Source organism: Elgaria multicarinata, chromosome 3, assembly GCF_023053635.1.
Source record: "Elgaria multicarinata webbii isolate HBS135686 ecotype San Diego chromosome 3, rElgMul1.1.pri, whole genome shotgun sequence".
Classification (NCBI taxonomy): Eukaryota; Metazoa; Chordata; class Lepidosauria; order Squamata; family Anguidae; genus Elgaria; species Elgaria multicarinata.
Genome location: NC_086173.1, coordinates 58,099,044 through 58,121,801, shown reverse-complemented (window position 1 = coordinate 58,121,801; position 22,758 = coordinate 58,099,044). Strand labels below are relative to the sequence as shown.

General features: G+C 38.6%; 1 protein-coding gene across 1 annotated transcript in view; it reads left to right on the top strand.

Moving 5' to 3' along the window:
* Positions 1 to 284: 284 nt before the first annotated feature.
* The window catches only part of B3GNTL1 (UDP-GlcNAc:betaGal beta-1,3-N-acetylglucosaminyltransferase like 1), a 240,150-nt gene continuing 217,676 nt past the window's right edge, over positions 285 to 22,758 (top strand). The window contains exons 1-5 of the mRNA XM_063120407.1: positions 285 to 517; positions 2,094 to 2,210; positions 2,361 to 2,460; positions 10,495 to 10,559; positions 16,502 to 16,567. Coding sequence (XP_062976477.1) covers positions 323 to 517; positions 2,094 to 2,210; positions 2,361 to 2,460; positions 10,495 to 10,559; positions 16,502 to 16,567 — 543 coding nt within the window. The 5' untranslated portion in view covers positions 285 to 322. The remainder of the gene's footprint in view (positions 518 to 2,093; positions 2,211 to 2,360; positions 2,461 to 10,494; positions 10,560 to 16,501; positions 16,568 to 22,758) is intronic.

Here is a 22,758-nt window from a genome sequence, read left to right as displayed (position 1 = left end):
TCCGTCTATTAATTTGACCCTCTCCCTCTTTTCCTCTGCAGTTAAGTTTGTCTCTGTTATCCACCCCGGTATTTTTATTTTTATCATCACCACACACCTTCTAGGGACGTTTGAGCTCCTGCTTCTTTCTAACTACTGTCTTAAATTTAACCTCATAATCCTCGCCCCAATTCACTTCCTGCAGAAATTCTACAGTCCTGTTTCATATGTGCTGCAGCAGGCCTAAAGCAGGCTCTTTTTAAAGACACATTATGGCCTTATGGCTAGCTCTGGTCTGGGAGATGCCACCTGTCCCTAGGTTTTACTGAGCGTGCAGCTAGGGATGGATGTTGCAGAAGTGGTATCTGGGGGATCTGACAGTCTGCCTCCCTTTTTGCAAGAAGCTGGTGCTGGTGGTTCTGGGCTCACCAAGCACAAGGGTCCAAACGCTCCCTCACCTTCCTTATTGGAGAGTCCTCAGTTGCAGCCCATTGCACCTTTGAGTAGGGATGTCAAAGAAAGCAGTAGGATTCAGGTGGTATGTTCCATAATCTGTTTACACGCTTTAGTGTTTGTATATTTTATTCTGCAACGTTTGTGAAAGAATGGTGAATCTAGATATACTTGTTCTTAGGAATATTTAAGACTGAGCTGTTGCAGAGCTGATCAAGAGTGATGTAGATGCTATAGGAATAATAATAATTTTAGGGCTTTTCCCAACTATTTGCTTGTAGGCATGCTGTAGGAGCAAGGTAGTGTACTGTAAGAGTTGAACTAAATTTTACTTGCAAATATGTGTAGCACTACTCAGCCATATTTTGTTTGTTGATTAGCCTTTCACCTGCTTGTTGCTTCTCCACTGTAAATCTTCCCCCAAAGTATCTTTTCTCTCTCCCTTTTTTTAAAAAATAATTCCTTAATTTAACTTCCTGAAATAAGTCCAAAACCTACCTCTATGGAGGCCTACTTTTCAAGTTATATTTGTAACTTGATGGGAAAGCTTCTGTGATCTTAAACTATGATGTGAAAAGCATTGGAACATTTCTGAGTTGTTTATTCTAAACATCCAGGAGCTGTTCATCATAAACATATTTCTGACTCCACCCCCTGCCATTAACACTTGTTTTAAGATGACATGTAGAAATTGTTTTTAAAAATGGGAGATTCCTTGGAAAGAAGTTAGTTCTCTAAGCTAGCTTCTAGAGTTTTGCTAAATATGCTTCTCTGGAAAAGAGTCACAATTACAGGATCCACAAATGTTGGCTTTGGTAGCCAGCCAAAATGTGTGGTTGCCATCACCCTACCTTTTTTTCTGGCATAGGGGAGGGTGGGGCCATGGCATATTTAGCTTCAGATCCCCTTGAAGCAATCCTGAAGTGCAGCATGATATCAGGAACAGTCCCCTGCCCTTTCCACAACTCAAACCTAAGGAAGAGGGTGAGGGCTTGTCTGTGTCATGTTGAGTTGAGAAGGCATTCAGAGTGTTTCTAAAGTGCACAGTAATTTTGTATTCTCTGCTTAGGATTCTCCTAAGCTCCAAGCTTGGGAGAAGGTGAGAGCTGATCATAGTTACCAGAGGGGCAAGAAGTGTTCATGGTGAGCTTGACAAGCAGATTTGTAGGCCCTTACACATACATTGTCTTTCCTGTAGTATAATTGTTGTCCCTTTGTGCAGGCGAATTTTCCCTTTGCTTTAGAGATGTCTGCGTTGGGAAAGTCAGGTTCTGCACATTTCAGAACACCAAGATAGCTGCTGGAATAAGATAAAGGCCTCTGCAATGCAACAGCAATATTGAGGATTAGGTTCAGATAGGGATGCTATTGGTTGATTCTAAATGGGTCAAGATATCCCTGAATCATATCTGATAAAACAATACAACTCTGTTAAACTGAGAGGGCTTTAGGAATGGAGTGGGCACCAGGCTAGGAAGAAGCAAAATATCAAGCTTACAGAATTAATAATTTCTATTAATTAATAAGGGTTAATGGGTTAATCTTTTGTTTTCTGGTCGGGCATGTGTGTGTTGTGTGCATAACAAAAATATGTATTTTTTATGAAGGGAATAAATAGTGATAATGCGTATTGACTAATGCTGTATTTTATATTATTATAGTCTGTAATTCTGCCAGTTTACAATGCTGAGTGCTGGCTGGATGAATGTTTGAAATCTGTTCTGGATCAAGACTTCCAAGGTTCCATTGAGCTCTCTGTTTTCAATGATGCTAGTACGGTATGTACACTTATAGCGACCTCCTTAAAGTTCTAATACACTATTATTATTTTAATACTAACTCCAGGAATGTATTGTCATCCTGTTTGTTCAAATGTTTAACTTTCAAATGTTAAAAAAGAATTCTTCAGTGTATTCTCTTCTCACCAGGACAATTCAGTAAACATAATCGAAAAATGGAAGGTGCTTTTGGAAAAAGCAGGCATTCGGGTACTACTTGGAAGAAATTATTCATCTCAGCCATGTGGAGGTAAGTACCATAAAAGAATTTAGCTATTAGTTAACTTTATTCTCAGCATAACAGCCTCCCATGTAGCCAGGTAGTATTGCAGAGACATTGGCCACATTTGAATGGTAGGATCCAGCTTTGTTTAGTGATCACTGTAAATAGGGAGAAGCCAAGTGGGGCCGAATTGTCTGTATGCATTAACGCTCAGCTGGCTTACACTAAGCCAGAATTCTGGACAAATTGTGCTTATTCTGCATGTGATCATGGTCATTCTGTTTGTCAGTGCTTCCATGTTCCTAGACCCTTCCTTAAACTGTCAAATGTGAGACTCTTTTTGAGGTTGTTGAGGTTTGTTTTTATGTGCTAAGATGGAATCTGGCCAAATGCTAAATAAATTATGGATGCAATCCCAATAATTTTTAACTAGGGACTAAGGCCCATTGAACACAGTTGGGCACACTTCCAAGTAAGCTTGCATAGTATTGTGCTATATACACCTATTGCTGGATATTAATATCTGCTTTTTCTCAGTTGCTTAGTCAGTTTTTCAATAGGTGTTTCAGAGACAAAGAATATATGGTATAGGTTGAAATGACCAGAAAATTAATGTTGTGTGGATTGAGAAAGCCACCTTCTTTGCTGCAGACTGGGAAGAAGACAGGCCTGTTGTGTGTTGGACTGACAAGCACGAATAAGGTTAAATCTGTGATCCAGGCCAAAATAAATAGCTCTGGAATGGTTGTAATAGACTGGAAAGTAACGGATTCTAGTTGAATTGCCAAGTGTGACCACTCTAGAATGAAGATCAGCTCAGTGGGATGTGAACTGAAAATGCTTGTATTGAGTTTTAAAGCTTGCTGTCTTTTACTGTGGGATTGTGAAAAAGGATGGTTTTATGAGGCGTAGGGAATCTAAGGACAAAGAGAATAAAATGTATATAGGAAATGCCACATTTGTTTTCCAGAATAAATTTCCCATGCATTCTTATTTGGAAAGTTTGAATTTATTTTTTCCTTCCTCATTTCAACAAACTTATAATTATCTCACGTAGGGGTTATTTTTCCCCATTAATCTCTATAGTTGATTCTTAATCATGCTTATTTGGAAGATGCAGGTCAATGAAAAGTCAGTAAATATTTATGCATTTTGCTGGGAAAGGAAATATATTTTACCCATTAAATTTAAGGATGTTACATGCAAATATGTGTAACAAACCCCCAATGGACCTACTCTCTGGGTGAGTTCGCACATCATGCTAAACTACCCTGACAGTGAGTCATGGTGGATGGGTGGCTTGTTCCTTACTCCCAACAGATGACCACATGTTCGGAAGTTTGCCATTGCTTGTTTCTCCATCAGTCCCTCTCAGTCCTCATGGATGCTGCTGGCAGAAATCCTTGTTCCCTACATCAGAACTTTTTCTGCAGTTGGTCTGCTGGGACTGCCAGGTACTGAGAGAAACTCCCCTCTACATTAGATCGTCAAGGGGATTTAAGTTTCTGAAACCTTAGGAACACGGGAATGTATTCACCATTTTTAAAAAATAGTAGACAGGATCACCTGCCTGCTATTGAACCAAGCATAGCTATTTCTCCCTCTTGTCAATGTCCTCCTCAGTATCATCCTACATTTTGGTGCTTCTTGAGCAAAACTCCCCTACTTCATAAAAAAATCCCTGCATCGGATCGCAAAAAGGAAAAAAAAATCTGAGCCCTTATGAACATGGGAATGTGTTCGCAATTTTTAAAATTATTATTTTTTACAGGATCTTGCACAACTGTACAAGTCAGCCTCTCCGCTATTGGTAACAACCCACCGTGGCTTAATGAGACATGCGAACCCAGTTCTGGCTTTTCCACTGCTCCTCCCCCAGTTGCACTTTTCTTGTGGTTCTAAACACATGTTTTGACCTCCCAAACATTGTTTTTCCCCTCTGCTGCTTCTCCACTCTATCTTCCTTCTTCCTCTTTGTCTTATATGAAGGTAACTTGGTTTTTTGTTGTAACTTGTAATTCAGCCCTAAGATAATAATATAACATTGATACTGGAGATTTGTTCACACTAGCAATAATATTATGTTGTTGCTAGTATTTTGTAACAATTTAAATAAATTTGGCAGTTTACTTTCCTATGTTTTTTCTGCCATAAGAATGTACAGCAGTTTGAAACCCCACCCCCCAGTTTAATTGATATAGTAAACAATCCACAATTCTGTCCCATTCACATGTAAGCCTAAAAACAGAATCTAGGAGAGAGGTTGACTTGGTTTTCTGCTAGGGGACTGTATTGGTTTTGGTGTCTGTTATTGAATTCTGTGGAATAAAGCAAATGGGACACAGTTGAGAAGGAGCAAGTTCTGCTTCTCAGCCTGTAAGTAGAAGGTAGATATAACCTCCACCCCACTGCTCTTCCTGATGTATTTATCTATATAAGAGAAAGTAAACATATTGAGAAGCAAGTGAACATGCTCTATATGTAATGTACTCTATGTATGGCTGCTTTTGAAGAATAGTTCAGGAACTTCAATGGTTGCAAAATATTGTTGCCAGATTGTTGGTTGGCATGAGCCAAATGGAGCATATTGTTCTCATTTTGTGTGATCTACACTGGCTATCTGTTTTAGGCTCATTCGAGATGTTGGTTCTTTCCTTTAAACAGCAAAACACTTTGGGACCTGAGTACCCTAAGGACCATCTTCTCCCTTATGTACTTAGTGGTCTTGCTCTGCCTGCCCATCTTGGCTGAAATTTGATGGGTGTTCATTAGTTGCAGGGCTTTTTTGTTGTTGTAGTGCGAACATTATGGAATCCCCTCACTAAGGAAGCCTGTCCTACAAGGGGCAAGACTTGACTTTTTAGGATGGTCTTTGGGCCCAGTTCTCCCTTGATTCTTTCTGATTCTCTCCTCTACAGAATGAGTTTTGCACTGTTTTTTAAATTGTATTTCAGCTTGTGCTGTATTTGTAATGTATAGTATTGAATTTTAATTAAGTTGCTATGGATTATGCTCTCTATTTTTATTGTTTTTTGTGTTGGGATCCCTTTTGACTTCATGTTTAAGAAAAGTGGGAATTGTGGTGGCAAAAGCTTCTTGCCAGCTTTGATTCTGGGAACATGGACACTATGAAACAGGGACCCAATGGGGGAAATCCATGTTTCTATTGCCCCTGAATGTAGGGTTGCAGGTTAGTGGAATACGTTTCTCACATTCCTCTTCTTCTCCCAAAAACAAGTTTTTGATTTGAGAGGAGGAAAGGAAGCAATGTAGAGGAATTGCACCACCACCTCATACAACTTCTGAGTTGGGCTAGAATTTTTCTTGTCCCCTAGTTTGTGTTTAATTTGGGAAACACATGATAGGGACAACCTTGGAAAGACTGACTTTGGCCCATCCTCTGTTCTGCTTAAGGTTGGGCCTGTTCAGATGACACACAGCCATGGTTAGGCTGCTAACCCTTTTGCAGCAAATGGTTAGTGAGCGTGTTTATTTATTTATTTATTTATTTAATTACATTTATATACCGCCCCACAGCCGAAGCTCTCTGGGCGGTTTACAACATTTAAAAATAGTAAACATTAAAAGTATACAATTTAAAAACACACACACACACACACACACACACACACACACATAAAAACAGTATAAAAACAACAGTATCCATTTAAAAACAACAATTGTGGGGTTCATTAAAAACAAACTTAACGTTGTTAAATGCTGTTAAAATGCTGTTAAAAATGTTAAACCATGTTTATGTAGCCACCATGGTTAGGAATGGTTCACACGACATACTAACTCATGGTTCACATGACACGCTGAGCTATAATGCCCAGCTCAAAATGCTTAGCCACCGTGGTTTAGTGTGTTGACTGAACAGGGTCGTTATAGGAAGGTGGGGGAGTGGTTTGTGAAAATGTTTGACTAGGGGAGAAACTTCCCATACTTCTCCAAGCTGTTTGATGTGTCTGTAGCTAAGTATAAATAAATTCAGCGTCCTTGAGCTATTTAATCATACAGTGTTGACAACATGTTAGAATATATGAAAGATATCTCCATACCAAAGGGCTTTGCTTCTTCCTATCAAAATAGCAATATGTGCAGCTATGACTGCTACCTTTGGTCTTGCAACACAATTACAAACATGTTCACATGAAAGTAAATGCATGATCACTTTTTGTACTTTTTCCTTGTGATATCTGAAGTGGTCTTCAGATTGACCGTAATTGTGCATTTTAATTTGCAAACCAATCCCTAAGTTTACTATAGGCTGTTGTGCAGTGGTTGCCTCACAAGAATGGAATGCCATTCCTCAGAAACTCATTAAAGTCTGAGCCTCTTTTGGAACTGGTGAAGCACACACACACTTGTACCTTATTTACAATTCCAGAAAATAAATATTAAAGAAATAATTTGGCTTTTGGTTTCCAAGCTAATATACTTAGGATTGACAAATGTTTATGATTTTAGTTTCTGTTAGTTTTTACCTTCTTAAAAATACATTTTATTAGTATATAATAAAATGTATAGATAAAGCAGAATAAAAATATACAGCTGCTCCATATTTACACTGCCCTGAATTTCCCCATTTGTTGGTAAGCTAGGTGAGGAAAGATGTATTCTGTTAAATTATATATCTTTGAAAGCAGGTTGCTATGCAGAAATCATTTTCCTGTGAAGAATAGCTCATTTGTATTTACATTTGGGGAGCCAGTTGGATATCTTTGTGACCTCTTTGTCCATAGTGATTTACTTTGCTGTGGTTAGGAGTAGTTAAAACTTGTAGGAGTACTTCCTTTGGAACAAGCATCCCCAATAATGAAACAATGTGACAGTCTTCACGTCTTGGACTGTTTACACTAGATTAAGATTCATTTCTGATTCTTTTCTGTCATGGAAAAGGAAAACAAAAACAAAAAGGAAAAACTCCCAACAAAAGAGAGGGTCAGTGGCTTTAAAGAAACTACCACAAAACTACTTCTTTCCAAGAGTGAGGAATGTTAATATCTCACGGGGTCTTAGGTTTTTACTCCTGTGACCATGGTAACAGGCTCTTTTCACTAAGTAAGCAGGTCTTACAAAATGCAAAGCCTTGGCACAAACATTTGACTCTCATCAGTATAGTAATATCACAGTGAATTCTTTGCTTATGCCAAACAAAGATTCATTGCGTGAGACCATTTTTTAATATCCAGTTTCTTACAGAATAAAATCTCTTTGGAATCACATAATTGTGTTGATATCAAAAAAGGCATTGTTGTTATGAGCAGTTGACTACCAGACTTTTAGGTTTCTTGTGTTTAATTTAAGCATCTGATTTTATAACTATCTGCACTTGAACAAACAAGGCTGTTTCTCCTCTGGCCTACTTTTCTAGCCACCACTCTGCCCAGCTGTGTATTTAAGAGCTGGCCTTTAAATATTTGTAAGAATATGTTAAGAGCATATTCTTAGTCCTTAAACTTGATTATCATGTGAGTAGCATAAGTTTCTCTGACATTCATACATTATGAAATAAGAATGGCTCAACAGGGCACGCCTTATGACTGATTTAATGATCTGTAAAAGCTATAAAATATGGACACAAGGTAGTTATTGAGTGTTGGGTAGGTGATTTGTAATGAGAGTGAATTTAAATTTCTGTCTACCTCTTGCTCCCTTTCATCACAGTGCTGTCTCCATAGGCTGCCTTGTAGGAATGATCCATGACTGATTTTACGACCTGTGGAATGCTCTTAATCACCGAATCCTTTTGCCTCGCTTACTATATACAGGCAAAGGTTGAAATATTATGGTGTGGTGATGGAAAGAGAGAGGCTTTATTATACAACTGATCCTGCTGGAGCAGTTACTGCTTTGTGGCCGGATTAATCATTCAACTCTAGTCTTTTCGTTTTCTTCCTTTGGAGATAATTGTGCCAAAACTATGGGTTCTTTTGGTGAGCATGTCCAGGCCTGCTTAATAAGCTAAGGATGTGGTAACATTTTGTTGAGTTTGCCAAACATTTAAATTTAGTTGTGGCAGCCATTGAACTGTTCAAATACCTTTGTTATAGGAATTATCATTACCTTGTGAAGCTCACAGTTACCATATTTTCTAATAGGGATCTCAGTTCTCCAGGTACCAGTTCTTAAGTGGCAGCACGTTTAGGAGAATGTCAAGGTTTGCAGAAGTACAAAAAAAAGTTTGGGGAAAAAAATCTTGGGGGATTCCCCCCTTCAAATAATCCAGTGAGGAGTGAGCATGCTCAGTGGCCATGGAATGAGAACTTATTGCTTTGGGAGCGATGGTGGATGTAAAATGGGGTAGAAGTACGAATGGAATAGAATGTAGGGTACTGAACAGGAGAACTCCACACTGCATCACTCTGTTGTTGGTCCCACTTATATATTCATAATGTTCATACACATACAGTATGTTTTGCTTTGTTTTCTCTCCTTTCAGTCTCTCTTCATTCTGAAATTTACTGTGTAATTTTCTTTTCTCATCATCCCTTCAGCACATCATTTATTCTTTTCTCCATCCTTGAGGGACACTAACTTTTTGTGTCTATGTCTTTTCCTTCCTTTTTATATGGAGTTCTTTTTGGATTATGAAGATAAGGAGTGGTTTCATTATTTTACTTTATTTAAGTGATTTGGCTGCTTAATAATACAGTGGATTAATTCTGGAAAAATAGCGCACACTGAAGTTGTATGTAACTTCAATAGTTCTTATTTTTCTTCTTGACATAGAAAATGGAGACAATTATTTATTTTTCATTTGTTTGTATATTCTGCCTTGCTCTTTCTCCAAGGAGCTCAACATGGTGCAATGATCTCTCTTCCTACCCTTGTTAGGATTACGGATTCGTAGAAATCTGCACCAGAGTCAAATGAGTTGAGATTTCTATGAATCCAACCCGTGGATTCACGAGTCACCCAGATTCTGCGGACTTGTGGACCATTTTTTTAACTTTCTGGAATATTACACAAATTTAGTCGTAGAAAAATACATAGAATAAAAAATGTGCATTTCCCCTATAGGCTAAAGCATGAAAATGCACATTGGGGGGATTTGCACATTGTCGCAAACACAAATTTGTGCACATTTGGGAAATGGAAAAAATTCCAATTGCGTCAATGAAGGGATGATGGACACTCTGTAACATGCAGACGGAACAAAATATCATCACACACTTTGGCTCTAAGTCAGTCTAGAGCCTGTAAAGATCTAATAAGGCACTCTGCCAGACCATGGTTTGTTACACAAACAAGTAATGAGCTTGAGTGCTGCTCCTTTTCCCTCTTTCTTTAGTGCACTTCCCTGAAAGAAGACTTATACCGTGGATTGGCATGCTTTAGGCTTATATGATATGCTTTGTTCTTCACTAGAATTCTGATGTCCAGGTGGAAAATAATAGCCAAGGGAGATGGACATAGAATTTAGGAACAGAGTCTCTCTGAGCATCAGATCAGCCCAGGACTTAGTTTTCAGTACCAGACCTGGAGCTCTCATACGGATCCTTCCATACACAAATCTACTGCTGCTTTCTCCCAAGCCGCCTTGATGTTAGCCTAATTTAGGAGTAAAAAAACCTTTTGTTTTCATTATTGTTAAACCATTGGGAATAAGAAATCCTTGTTGATCAACTCCAAATCACCTGGAGATCTAATAGTAGATCTTGATCTAACTTCTTTCCTAATCTGATTTAAACTATGGTATCCCATGACATCTGAACTGGGAAACTGGATTAAGGGATTGTAAACCAACTGAGTGCATGAGGGAGGATATGCACGTGGCTGTTGTTTGTTCACATGCAAACAAATCATGCTTTGTTGGAGCAGCCTTTTATATCTGATCCAGGCCTATGACATGGGGGCACAACTCAGACCTCTATGAAAGCTTACTTAATGAGCAGTGTACTTCTTAAAATTCATATTGGCAAAGAAGCCAAATTTGGTGTGTAGTTGAAAATACCTTCCCCCCACCTAATTTAATGTTACTTAGTATTAAGTAGGAAAAAAATATAAGTTGCAATTATATGCAAATGGTATATTGTCTTTTCACTTTATCAACAGTGGGCTTTGCTAAAAATCAGGCAATCGATCAGAGCTCCGGGACCTACCTCTGCTTTCTGGATTCTGTAAGTAAACTTTTAATTTTTGGCCAAACATTTTATTTAGGGTTTATAATATAAAGTTCAAATGTTAATTTCCTCCCCTTTTTTATCACTGTATAATGGTGGCTGATGGATTTTCACATTTTAGTATGTACATGTTTCATGTGGTTATGGCAATTAGTACAGTTCTGAAATAAGTCTTAAGAACATATGAGCTATGCTGGATCATACAAAGGATCCATCTAGACCAGCATTCTGTTCACACAGTGGTCAGCCAGCTGCCTGTGGGAAATCCACAAGTAGGGCATGCGTGTAATTGTACCCAATTTCACTCATGTTCCCCAGCAACTGCCTCTGATCCTGGAGGTAGCATATAGCCATTGAGACTAGTAGCAATTGAGTGAGGATTTGGGACATGGTCTATCAGTTTAGTGAATGTCCCACCTAGATACTTGTATCATTGGGAGTGTAAAAGTGCATAAACTAGGTCAGGATTGTTTCAGGTAAAACAGAGATGAATCTTGTTCCTTATTGCTGATATAATAATGATCTGTCAGGTATGTGCATTTCTTAATTAAAGCAATGAACCAGATAGTGTTTCCTGATCTGCCAGTCTGATCCAAATACGGAAGCCCTGCATGCAGCAGCTTTTATATTCATTTTAATAGCGCGTTAATTTACACACCAATTCTGCTTCTTTGGGGAAGTTACATATGCATTTGAATACCACATATTTTTGGACTAAGGAAGATTGTTTATCAGTGTACAACTGTTTCGGTTCTTACACAGCTGTTTTTATTTTTATATTGAAACTGCCCTTTCCTATGCAGCATTTAAATTTTCTTCCTTATTTTTCTCTTTCCTGGAAATGCTCCAGCATCCGACACTAGCTTTTCCATCCAGAGTGTTCAAATAGGTATATATTTCTAACACAGGCACAATCTCTACTGGCACGAACATCAATATTTTATTAGTTGGACCCTTTGAAATTATTCCAAATAAAATGTTATGATCTACTGCAGCACAACTTGACTCTGGAAAAATATTCATTAGGTAGGGTCTGTGTCAGACTCCACCGCCCCATTTTTTCATTCTCTTTTCTTGTTTGCTTAGTGGGAGAATTTTGAGTTACCAGAATGTTTAAGAGTTATTTTGCATAGTAAGTTGAGAACCTGGTGTTTATAAACAAATGTGTTTTCTGTGCATTTTTTCTGTGTTTAACTGTACAGAGGAAAGAGCGAAATTACAGAAATTGATATGCATCAAGGAATTACTTGGTATTCTCGTTGGAAGCATTTTCTCAATCCTGTGTAGTAATTGCTGAAAAACAGATGTTACCAGCTGTGTGACATAACATTGTCTGTGAATGTTCCAATGTACCTCTTTTGCTTCTCGGTTTCAGTTCACCAATTCAGTACTGAGTTATTCAGAATATATTGTTAGTGTCAGTCATGTGGAGTGTGCCCAAGTATTGCCACAAAACTGACCTTCAATAAATGTAGCTGTATGTCCACATTCAATTTGTTATAGGCTAAAAAAAAATTGGTTCAGTATTTCTTCTACATGTTAGACATGCAAGAAGAAACTGTATTGCTTTCTTTCGTAGTTTTGGCACGTATGTCATTCATTTGAGGATGTGTTGGAAGTTCTTTACACAGCCAGGAAATTCTTTACTCAGTTCTTTACTCAGCTTGGACACCATGCTGCTATATTGCTCTTGCCTGTCTGACAGGAATTCCTAGCAGCCCTGGGTCATCACGGTGAAGAAGTAATAAGGCATTTTTGTGGCTCCATCAAAGGGGCAGTATGGTAGCATGGATACATACACTGCTTCAATATTTCTCTTCCTCCACCCCAGGTAAAACGATGGTGCAGGGTGGCTTACATTTCCCATTGAAGTGTCAGAAATTGAGTGCAAAATTAAGTTCTGGTTCCCATTTTGCTTGTAGAATTTATTGCATTTGCTCACACGTCTTAAATGACTGGAAGCCTTCAGCAGGTTATTGTGGGGGTCCATTTCAGCATATTTATTTTTTAATAGGTTCGGAGACCTATTATTGTTCTGATTTTTTTTAATTGACCATAGCTTGACAGCTAGATAATACTTGAAACTGACTTTGAGAATACAAGACAGTTCATTGATATTCCTTTATTTGAACTGGTACTTCTTAATCTATACCATACTATTTGTGAAATTTACCATGTTATATGTTATTAACTCTTAATTGTAAGACACTTTCAAATAGCAGTTTCTTAAATATGAAGAACCAAAAAGTGCCTTGCAAAGAGATAATTGGTACTTAAAATATTCCCCCCCTAATAGAGTACTTTGGATTGGAATGTCCTACCTTGAAGTTAGTTTTCAGGTCAGCCACATCTTGTGTCAACTGCCTTTAAAAGTGCCACTTCTTATTTTAGTGAGCTTTGTTCCCCAAGAATTACTAAGCTTTTGAAAAAAATAGTTGAAGGTTTAAGATTTAAAAGGAAAAGGCAGATGTAAAAGAAAAGTCATATTTACTTAAGTTTCTAGGCTTTCTGGATTACCAGTCTTCTTTTCTCTTCTACTTGATATCTGCAAATCACTGTGGGTGGATTCTAACAACCAGCGCCACACAGTAGCAACTTTAACACCCCTGTAATTGCATGTGGAATTGATTGTTGCCCCTGCCAACTAGGTTAAGCTTATGTTACCATCACTGCACGTTCTTGGATTTCTAAGGCATGTGAACAGCTATCACCTCATGCAGTTGCAAGTGTCATGTGATATGCTTTTATATTACCAAATAATTTTGGCTACTGAGGTCACTTGAATTCATCCTCTGTTGTTGAGACACTTTTTATCAGGGGAACTAAATTCATACCCATTCTTATGTTCTTCAAAATGAGCTTGACGTAATTATTTGTATGTTTTGCTTCTGCAGACTCATAAAATAAATATTTTGAGTAGATCTTATAACGTCTTTAAAATTCACATTTAAACTTGTAAAGATGCCTGATGAAACACTGGGCCTTTCTATACAAAAGAGCACTCATTCAAAGATCTGCTAGGGCTATAGCAGTGTTATATTTTGGCTCCACTAGAGGATGGAAGCTGCTAGTTTAGTGCCAGGGAATAAAAGCCTCTGATAGCTGGAAGGAATAGCATTTGGAGTGTTTTTTGTTTGTTGATAGAATACTTCCACTTGTTGCAAGACCATTTCTGACTTTTTTTTAAAAAAAAAAACACACAGAAAAATATTTTGGGGGGTATGAAATTAGGGTTTGTAGTTTTACTTTCTGTCATATCTGAAGTGAATGGTAATTCCTAGGAAATTGCCTAGCATAACTAGTTGCTATTACTATATTTTAATAATTCTACTTGGACTGTAAACAGTACATCTCAGCCAAGAGTTGAGTCCTTGTCAGCATTGAGTTGTGTAGAATCTTACAGATCCCGTCTTTTGTGGAAATGGGTAAATGTTATGCAAACATATGTGGGCTGAATGCCTTCCTTCCTGGAAGGTGATGAGATCATGAAGCCCCCACCCCCATCAGAAGCACATCTGGGCTTATTTAGAAATCACTGATGGCTTTTTATGTGAAGTAAAGATCTTTTCATTCTTCCTTCTTTCAACAAATTGCTTACCTGCTCAAAATGGACCTTGGAGAACAGGAAGTGTGTGTTTAATCATTAAATTTCTTCTGGGCTCTTTTGAGTATATGTTATAAAATACTTTTTCTGGTTTAGTGGTTCTTTATAATTATTCATTTGAGAGTAGAATATTTTAATTCTCTTTTCTCTTTTTATGCCACAGTTTGAGTGGCATAATTTTTAAAGAAACATTTTTGCATTGTGCTCCTGGTGAGAAAAGTATTATATTATAGTGAAATCTTCATTAAAATGAAGTAAGCTTTTCTCTTAAGGTTGTATTCAGTGATGTCCTTCTACCAGTGAAATAGATACAGGTGACAGATTGAATTCCCTTGTCTCCTTGCAACCCACTGTGCACCTGACATATCTGCTTTGCAGAATTGGTGGACACTCCTGGAGTAGATTTGGAGAATGTGGGGATGGGGGCTTCAGGGGGAAGGAGGGTAGGGAAACTTCTATAATATGATTTGATTTAGCCTCTAGTAACCTTATTACACTTTTTTGTTTGAAGTTGCTTTAGACTGTTTAACAAATTGAAATCACTTTAGCTGGCAATAGAATGCTGAGGTAGTTGCCCCGACCAACCATGGGTTAATTAATCCATGGTTGGTTGTTAAATGTAAGCTGGGTCACTGTATGAAGAAAGATTTGTGACTATATCTCCAGCTTTTCTACAACTGATAAGCAGATTTCCTTTCCTTTTTGGTTTTGTTTAGCTTTAACCTTGAAATGGATTATTTAGATGGAGGCAATAGCACAAATTTGTTTTCCAGTCTTGTTATCACTTTTGATAAAGTGTAATGTTGGGATTGTTTCAAGGTTAGTCAGTCCCTAGAATAGGGAAAGGCAGCTGGTACCTTGATCTACCCTCCAAAGGCATCTCTGTTCTCTCTCACAAATTATAATTTTTGATTTTAGGGATACCTTGACTATTCACCTTGGTTGCTTTCTTCTGTACAAGCTGAGGAACAGGCAATGTGTTCTAATGTTCTCCCTCCAGTTTCAACAGGAACAGAGGCTTCAGCAGAGTTCCCCCCTATTGATGCATTTCAGATGTTCAACTCTATATTCAAGCCAAGGTGCACACAAATAGAAGTGAGCAGCTGACATCCATAAAGGCAGATTGTTGGCAGACCCTTCATTAATGTCCCGGGGAAGCAGGAGGGAAAGGTTTTAATGAGCCTTTTGCTAGACCCATTTTCCAAGTTGGGCAGAATCACATGGTAGACAGAAGTGATAGAATTCTGGCCTGTACAGCTTCCTAATATTTTAGTTTATTAAATGAGAGAGCTTTTTAAAACATGTGGGAGCATTCAGAAATATAACCTCTCATCTACATTCTGAAGTAACATGGTCAAGAATGTGATCCTCATGATCTACCACCACGTACATGTAACATGTAGAATCAATCTTTCATCCCTGAGGCTCATAATAAGATGATGGGTCCAACAGCATCTCTGTGTTTTGGAGGAGGAGGTGGTTGGTAAAAGAGCCCTCCCACTATCAGCAAATGTTGCTAACTCTTCAGCTTTCTTCAATTCAAAATATGGCTTGTTAAAATGAGCTGCTGATCATAAGCCTAGAGGTACTGACACTAGCATTGATTTAATCCATAAATACCTAAATAAGAAAGGCAGGTAGATATTGGTGTATTCAAATGGATACAATGCTGGATGGTCTGTATTCAGGGCATTTGATTTTTTTGGTTCAAATCCTAATGATGCCCCACTTTCAGCCTTAGTTCTGGAGATGGAAGTGTAATGGAGTTAAGGGTGCAATCCTATGCATGTTTAGACAGAAAAAGTTCTATAACTCAGAGCATGTTGGGAGTTGTAGGACTTTTCCTGTTTAAATGTTCATAGGAATTCACCTTAAGTAGTTTTCAGTTAATTTATAGTAAGCTACTTATACTCTTATTCTCTAATAAATAATGTGCTTGCAACTGTATTTGTAAGCACTGATGCCTCTGCCCAGCCCGAATCCTCCATTGCTACTTATCACTTTTTAAAGTTGCTTTGCCTTTTATTCCATGTCTGTTCTTGAATGGAAATATTTTTAGAGTATGATATAGACATTGGTGAAATTCCTGCACTGCTTAATATGTGTAATATATATTGCCTTCTAATTCTAATTTATGTTAGTTATCTTTGGTGTTAAATTTCAGTACACTGAAATAATATAGTAGCTAGAGTCCTTCCAGTATTTGCAGCCTATTGTGAGTTTTGTCTTTTGGCTAGTAAAATGGCAATTTAGCCTGGCAGCTATCTCTAGTTATTGCTTGAGAACAGTAGTGGGCTCTCTTTCTCCGTCAGTAACAGTGTGCCACTTATTACAGGATGATGTGATGATGCCCCAGAGAATAAGGCTGCAGTGGGAAGCTGCTATTCAGAATCCAAAATGTGTGAGTATTTCTCTGTCTTTTCTTTTATCAGGGAGCCATGCAGTTTGTTTAACAGGAAGGCTTGGAAAATGTTATAGACTTTGTTCACATGACACACTAAGCCATGGTGGCTTATGTTTGAGCTAAACATAGTGTGTTGTGTGAACCATGGCTTAGCATGTAGCATTAACAGTAATTGATACATAGATAATGATGTTGTTGCTATGCCTCAAACTGATAACTGATTTTTTAAGGAAACGTTTCTAAAGCCAGTTTTCTTCTTTATCTTCTCTGAAAGTTTCATGATGCCTTGTTTAAAAGAAAAAGGAAATGACCAATATTAAGAAATGAAAAAAGTTCATGACCCATCAGTGCCTTTTGAAAGTACGAACAAATAGTAGTAACAGTATTTATGTGATGTTTTTTAATTGCTTTGAATATATTTTTTCTATATTTTTTATAACAACTCTGTAAAGAAGGTTAATTTTATCCTCATATTTGAAAAGGAGATTTAAATGGACAAGCAGTAGCTTGTCTATGGCCATCCAGTGAGTTCATGGCCGAGCTCAGAATTGAACCATGCTGTTGCAGTACATTTATTTGAATGTGGGAGCTCCCTTATCCTACAATATTGAACCTGTTGATATCTTGCAGCACAAGATTCAGCAGAATCTTGTGCTGCAATGAATGCAGAATATTTTCTGCCGAAAATAATTTCTCCCTATTGTGAGGGGAAAGGAGGAGGAAGCATGCAAGCCTCAGACTAGTGCTGCTTAGTGGTAGGAGGGAGAAATTAACAGGCTCAGTGTGTATCAGATTTTGTGACTGCCACAGACTGTAATAGAATCAACATGGGGTACAAGTAAAAGGCTCTACTGTGCAAATTGCCACACACTTTTGAAGGCTCCATTGGGTTGGGCAATAATGTTCAGCTAACCCAGCTGTAGAATAAATTACACTGAATAAAACATTTCAAATTAAGTAGAATAGTTTCCAGTGTGGTATGCTGCTTGACTAGAGAACTTGCAAGGAATCTATTACAACTGGTTGGCTGTCTGCAACTCTGGTTGAGCTAACCATAAAGTAGCTAGTGATTTTTGCGAACCGCCCAGGGAGCTTTGGCTATTGGGCGGTAAAAAAATACAATAATAAATAAATAAATAAATAAATTAGGCTAATGAACTGGTCAGATGAGCACAGACTCCTCTTTTGAAAAATCAGATGTTTTTCAGGTTCTGTAGGATTTGGCACTATTTTGCTTCAATTTTTATTTCAATTTTTATGTGCAGTTTTAAGCAGCTCTCTGCAAAAAGCAAGCTTGGTTTTGGGGGAAGCTTTGCCCTTCTCAAAATAGTTGTTCTACTTGGGGCACTTTTCAACAGGTCATTGTGTCCTCACTGATTCTGTTCCACAAGCAAGACCCACCACTTGCTCAATGGAGATTTAATGTTTTCAGGAGGAAGTGGAAATGAGCATAAAGGCAGATCAGTGGAGATCGCAGAAGGGAATTCTACTGATGTGTTCTGATTCAAAAACAAGTGCTTGTTTCCGGTTGCTCCCAGAAGTGCTAAATGTTTGTTGTGCAAGTGGCGAGTCCCGCTTGTGCAACCAAATGGGTGGTAAGGCCTCTTGTGTATCCGAATGGGTGGGAGGGGCTGCTTGCGCAATGGCCCTGTTGGGTCCTGCTCATTGTATTATTTTGGGGAGGAATCTGCACTGTATCATATTTTTTTTTATTTTTTTATTTTCTACAATACTTAAACATACACCATTACAATTAAAACAAAACATACTACATAATTGTTAATTAACATTAATATCTTATCTATATAACATAATCAAACTTAACATATAAGTGCACCCCCCCCACCTCGGGATCTCATTCCTGATTCCAAAATCTCATACTTTCTTCTGCTGGTGGTTTCCCACTTCCCTTAGAAAACACAAATATTAGGAACTGTTTCCAGATTCCTTCAAAATCATTTGTTTTAGCTATATCTCTTCTCACTTCAATATTACAAGTCAATTTGTCATTAATAGCTATATCCTATACTTCTTTGTACCATTCTTCAATACAATAATCTCCTTGAATCTTCCAGTTCCTAGCTACAATCAATCTTGCTGCAGTCAGCAAATTCATTATCAATTCCTTAATTTCTTTTTTACATTTTAAATCTTCAAATAGTGACAGTAATGCAACTTTTGGTGTTCGTTCTATCTTCATTCCCACAATTTCTTCAATCTCTAAAAACACCATCTTCCACAATTTTTGTACATATTTGCATTCCCACCACATATGTAAATATGTTCCTTTCCCCCCCACATCCTCTCCAACAATTTGCTGAATGCTGATTATTTATCTTATTTAATCTAACCGGGGTTAGGTACCACCTCCATATAATTTTAAAGTAATTCTCTTTTATTCTCACTGACATATTTCTTAACGCTCTTTGTTTCCGTAGTCCCTCCCAGCTCTGTTGTCCTATTTGTACATTCAAATCTGTCTCCCAAACCATTTTCCCTGAACTATCCATCGACCCTTTCTCCAACAAAATTCTATATATTTCACTCATTAACCCTTTTGATGCTATTCTTTTTCCTTTATCATTTTCTTTTTTAACTATATCTATGATGCACTGTATCATAGAGATGGTGTAGAAGATGAAAGAACACTTTCATCCAGCACTTCTAGAACTGGATTAGGAGAAGATGAAAGAGAAGCAATTTTTGTGCTGAGCAATAAGACAGGATTAGTTAAATGAGCCAATGTTGAGTAAATTTGATAGTATTAAGAAGCCATATTTAATAGACAGAAATCTGTCATCCAGAAGCATCTGTTAAAAGTTAATTGCACTGTAGCATGGGATGTACTTTACTTCTGTTACCTATGAATCAAGAGGCCACGCAAGGATACAGTTAGGACGAGAACCTGTTCACCCCAAATCTTGGCCCTGTACGGATCTCATTCTGCTACAGGACTTTTGAAGTGAATGAGCTGAGACTAGCTTTGCTGTCGCAAAGGCATTTAACATAGCCTATTTGTGTTATTATACTGTCTTGTGAATAATTTTAGTCTTCAGCTTCATACTTTCAAAATAGCTGTGCTAAGTGAAAGTGCTTAGTACTTGTTTTCTTCTTGGTATAGTGCTCTTCAGAGGGAAAAGAGCAAGGAAAAATCCCTTTGTGAGGTAATATAGGGCCAGATGGATAATAATCTTTCTTTCTTTCTTTCTTTCTTTCTTTCTTTCTTTCTTTCTTTCTTTCTTTCTTTGAACTAGAATGAAAACAACAGAAACAAAATGGTTTTAGTGTAATTTTGGGGCATTAATCCATACCACAGCATTACCGTGCATAACTTGGCAAACATCCTTGTTAAAGAGGCCCACAGATGACTAAGCTTTAAAAAGAGTTTAATGTGTGTGTTTGTTTCTTGTTAGTTAAAGATAGATTTTATAGTAGATTTTGTATGAGCTCATACTCTGCCCAGTCTCATTTTACTTGTTTGGACAGGTTGCATAATAGTGAGATGTCGGTAAGGATGGATATGAAATGAAATATAAGATCCATTTGTGACCGTGCAGGTGTCTTTAGGCATAGTTGCTGCTGCTAAATTAGCACTACACATGCTTGCCTTGAGCAGGCAGGCCATTGCTGACCTATGCCTTTGCTTTCTTTTACTGGGTGTGCCATATTCCCCTTACCTTCATTGGTTTATTTTTAGTCTTTCGGCTATTAATATTAATTACATTTCTATACTGCCCCATAGCTGAATCTCTCTTTTCCCCTCTTATGTATTGTTTTTAAAACTGGTATGCCCTTCGTACCAGTCCCTTCTCTGGATTCACCAAAAACCGCTAGGCTTTACCCAAGACCTACCCATGTAGCAGAAGTTTGATTTCAAGAGTTGGCAACTCTAATGACAAAATCTGTGCCATGTGATATGAATTACTTATTAGCTGAATCTATCTTAATCTTGCTGTTGGTAGGGTTCACATGTAATGGGATGGGCAGGATCCAGCTGAGTCATTCCATTAGTGTAAACGATGTTGTGCTAGCGGAAACTAGGTTTTTGAACTATGTGCAAGAAAGAATCCAACTAAATTTATGTTCTCGCAAGTGCATTGAACATGCTTCTTTTGCAGTCCATTGCGCAGTCTGTTGAACGTTCTGCTTGTGCAGCTTGTTGCATAATTGGTTGTGCAATGGGTAACCGCTTGCGCAACGGAAAGATTCAGCAGAGCTCTGCTAGTGGTAATTAAGTCTGTGGAATGACGCTGTTGGATACTGCCAATGGTTTCCTTCTAGAAAAAAGAGCCATGGTGCACCTTTGGCTCATGAGTTTCGTTCTTCCCTCCTCTTTTCTGCACCAGCTTCTGGGTAGTGTGCAATAGAGCCATGCCCACATGGACAGCCCAGGTCTGTGCTTACCTGCGGTATAGCACTTCCCCTTCTAGAAACCAGCATTTTTGCTTGCGTCGGGGCTTGCCCCTGGAAGTGCGATATCGCAGCTATGCACAGCTCTTTTGACCGCTCTTGCCCAGCAACTCTGTAGGTGAGCATCTTGCATGCCAGATGACACACTAACCCATGATGGGTTAGATAAGCTTCACTGCAGAGCATGGGCTATGAGGGTGGCTTATTTTTGGTAAATAACCAATCGTAGGTTGGAAAAGAGCTCACAGACAACACATTAAGCACCATGGTTTATTTAATCCATGGTGGGTTAATGTGTCGTCCAAACCCAGTCATTGTGTGTTTTATGTGAAGACATTGTTATAAAAGCTCTCCACCTTCTAGTATGTAACTTGTGACTGAATATTGTAACATAAGAATATACATTTCATATATTTTATTTATTTATGTGAAGTATTTTTATCCCACTCCTGAGCCAAAAAAGGCTCTTGGAGCAGCTTAAATACAATAAATACCGTCTTTCCCCGAAAGTAAGACATCACCCGAAATAAGACCTACTTCCAGTTTTGCTTCTCACTGTAATATAAGACATCCCCCGAAAATAGGACCTCCCCCGAACATAAGGCCTCCCCGATAATAAGGCCACCCCGGAATATAAGCTACCGTAAACTGAAGCTACCGTAAAGCGTCTGACTCCTCTGGACCGTAGCGGCGGGCGCCGCCGCGCAGCTCACTGATTGGCCGCAGCGCAGCCGGAGCTGTTCAGGCAGTGCGAGGTCTCTTTAAATCAGAGAGCCCGCGCCGCCGCCAGGACAAGCTGGCGCCTTCTGCCGCCTGCTGCTCGCTCTGCCCTGACAGAGTCTGGCTGACTCACAATTAGACAGTGAGTGAGTCGCGCGGGGCAGGAGTCGGGCACATTGTGTGGAATCTGGCCGGCACAGACACACAGGGGTGACTGAGGTGGGGGGGGGATGTCTGGTGAAGGGGGGGGAATGTCTGGTGAAGGGGGGAGGGGGGAGAGACTAAATAATCCACTGTCCACTGGCACAGGGGTGGGGGGAGGGGGACTCACTTAAAATGACACAGGGTGCATTTGGGGGGGGAATCAAAATGGCACAAGAGGATCAGAAGGGGGTACTAAAATGGTAATCCCCCCTTCTGATCCACCTGTGCCATTGTGATGACAACTACTACCGTACCGTACACAAGTAATAAATTTCCTTTTTTTTTGTTCAACAATAAATGTGTACCGTATTCTTCTTCATGGAAAAATAAGACATCCCCTGAAAATAAGACCTAGCGCATCTTTGGGAGCAAAAATTAATATAAGACACTGTCTTATTTTCGGGGAAACAGGGTAGAACAGTCCCTGCCCACAGGCTTACAATCTAAAAAGTCATAACATACAAAGAAAGAGGGTTGGGCAAAGAAGAGGGGGAAAAATGAAATAGTCTTTCAGCAAGTCTGGTGAAAATGGATATTCTACATATCTGAAGGAAGAACTAATAAATTTAGGCGCCATAGAAAGAGACTCTTATTTTTTATAGAATCGGGATCCTTGATTAACTTCCTATTGGTAGAGTCTGTACTGGTGTTCAGTTGCTAATTTGTAGGGCACAGCACACACCCTGTATAGTCTTTAGATAACATGTGACAAGAAAGCAGCTACATGATATCACTAAAACGAATAGAGAAGTCAGCTGGGGCCTCAAAGCTGATTTAATGTGAATTAGAAAAAGACCTAGGGATGGATTAGAGGTTGCAGAGAAGTCCCCCTCTCCTGCTTTTAATACATTGGA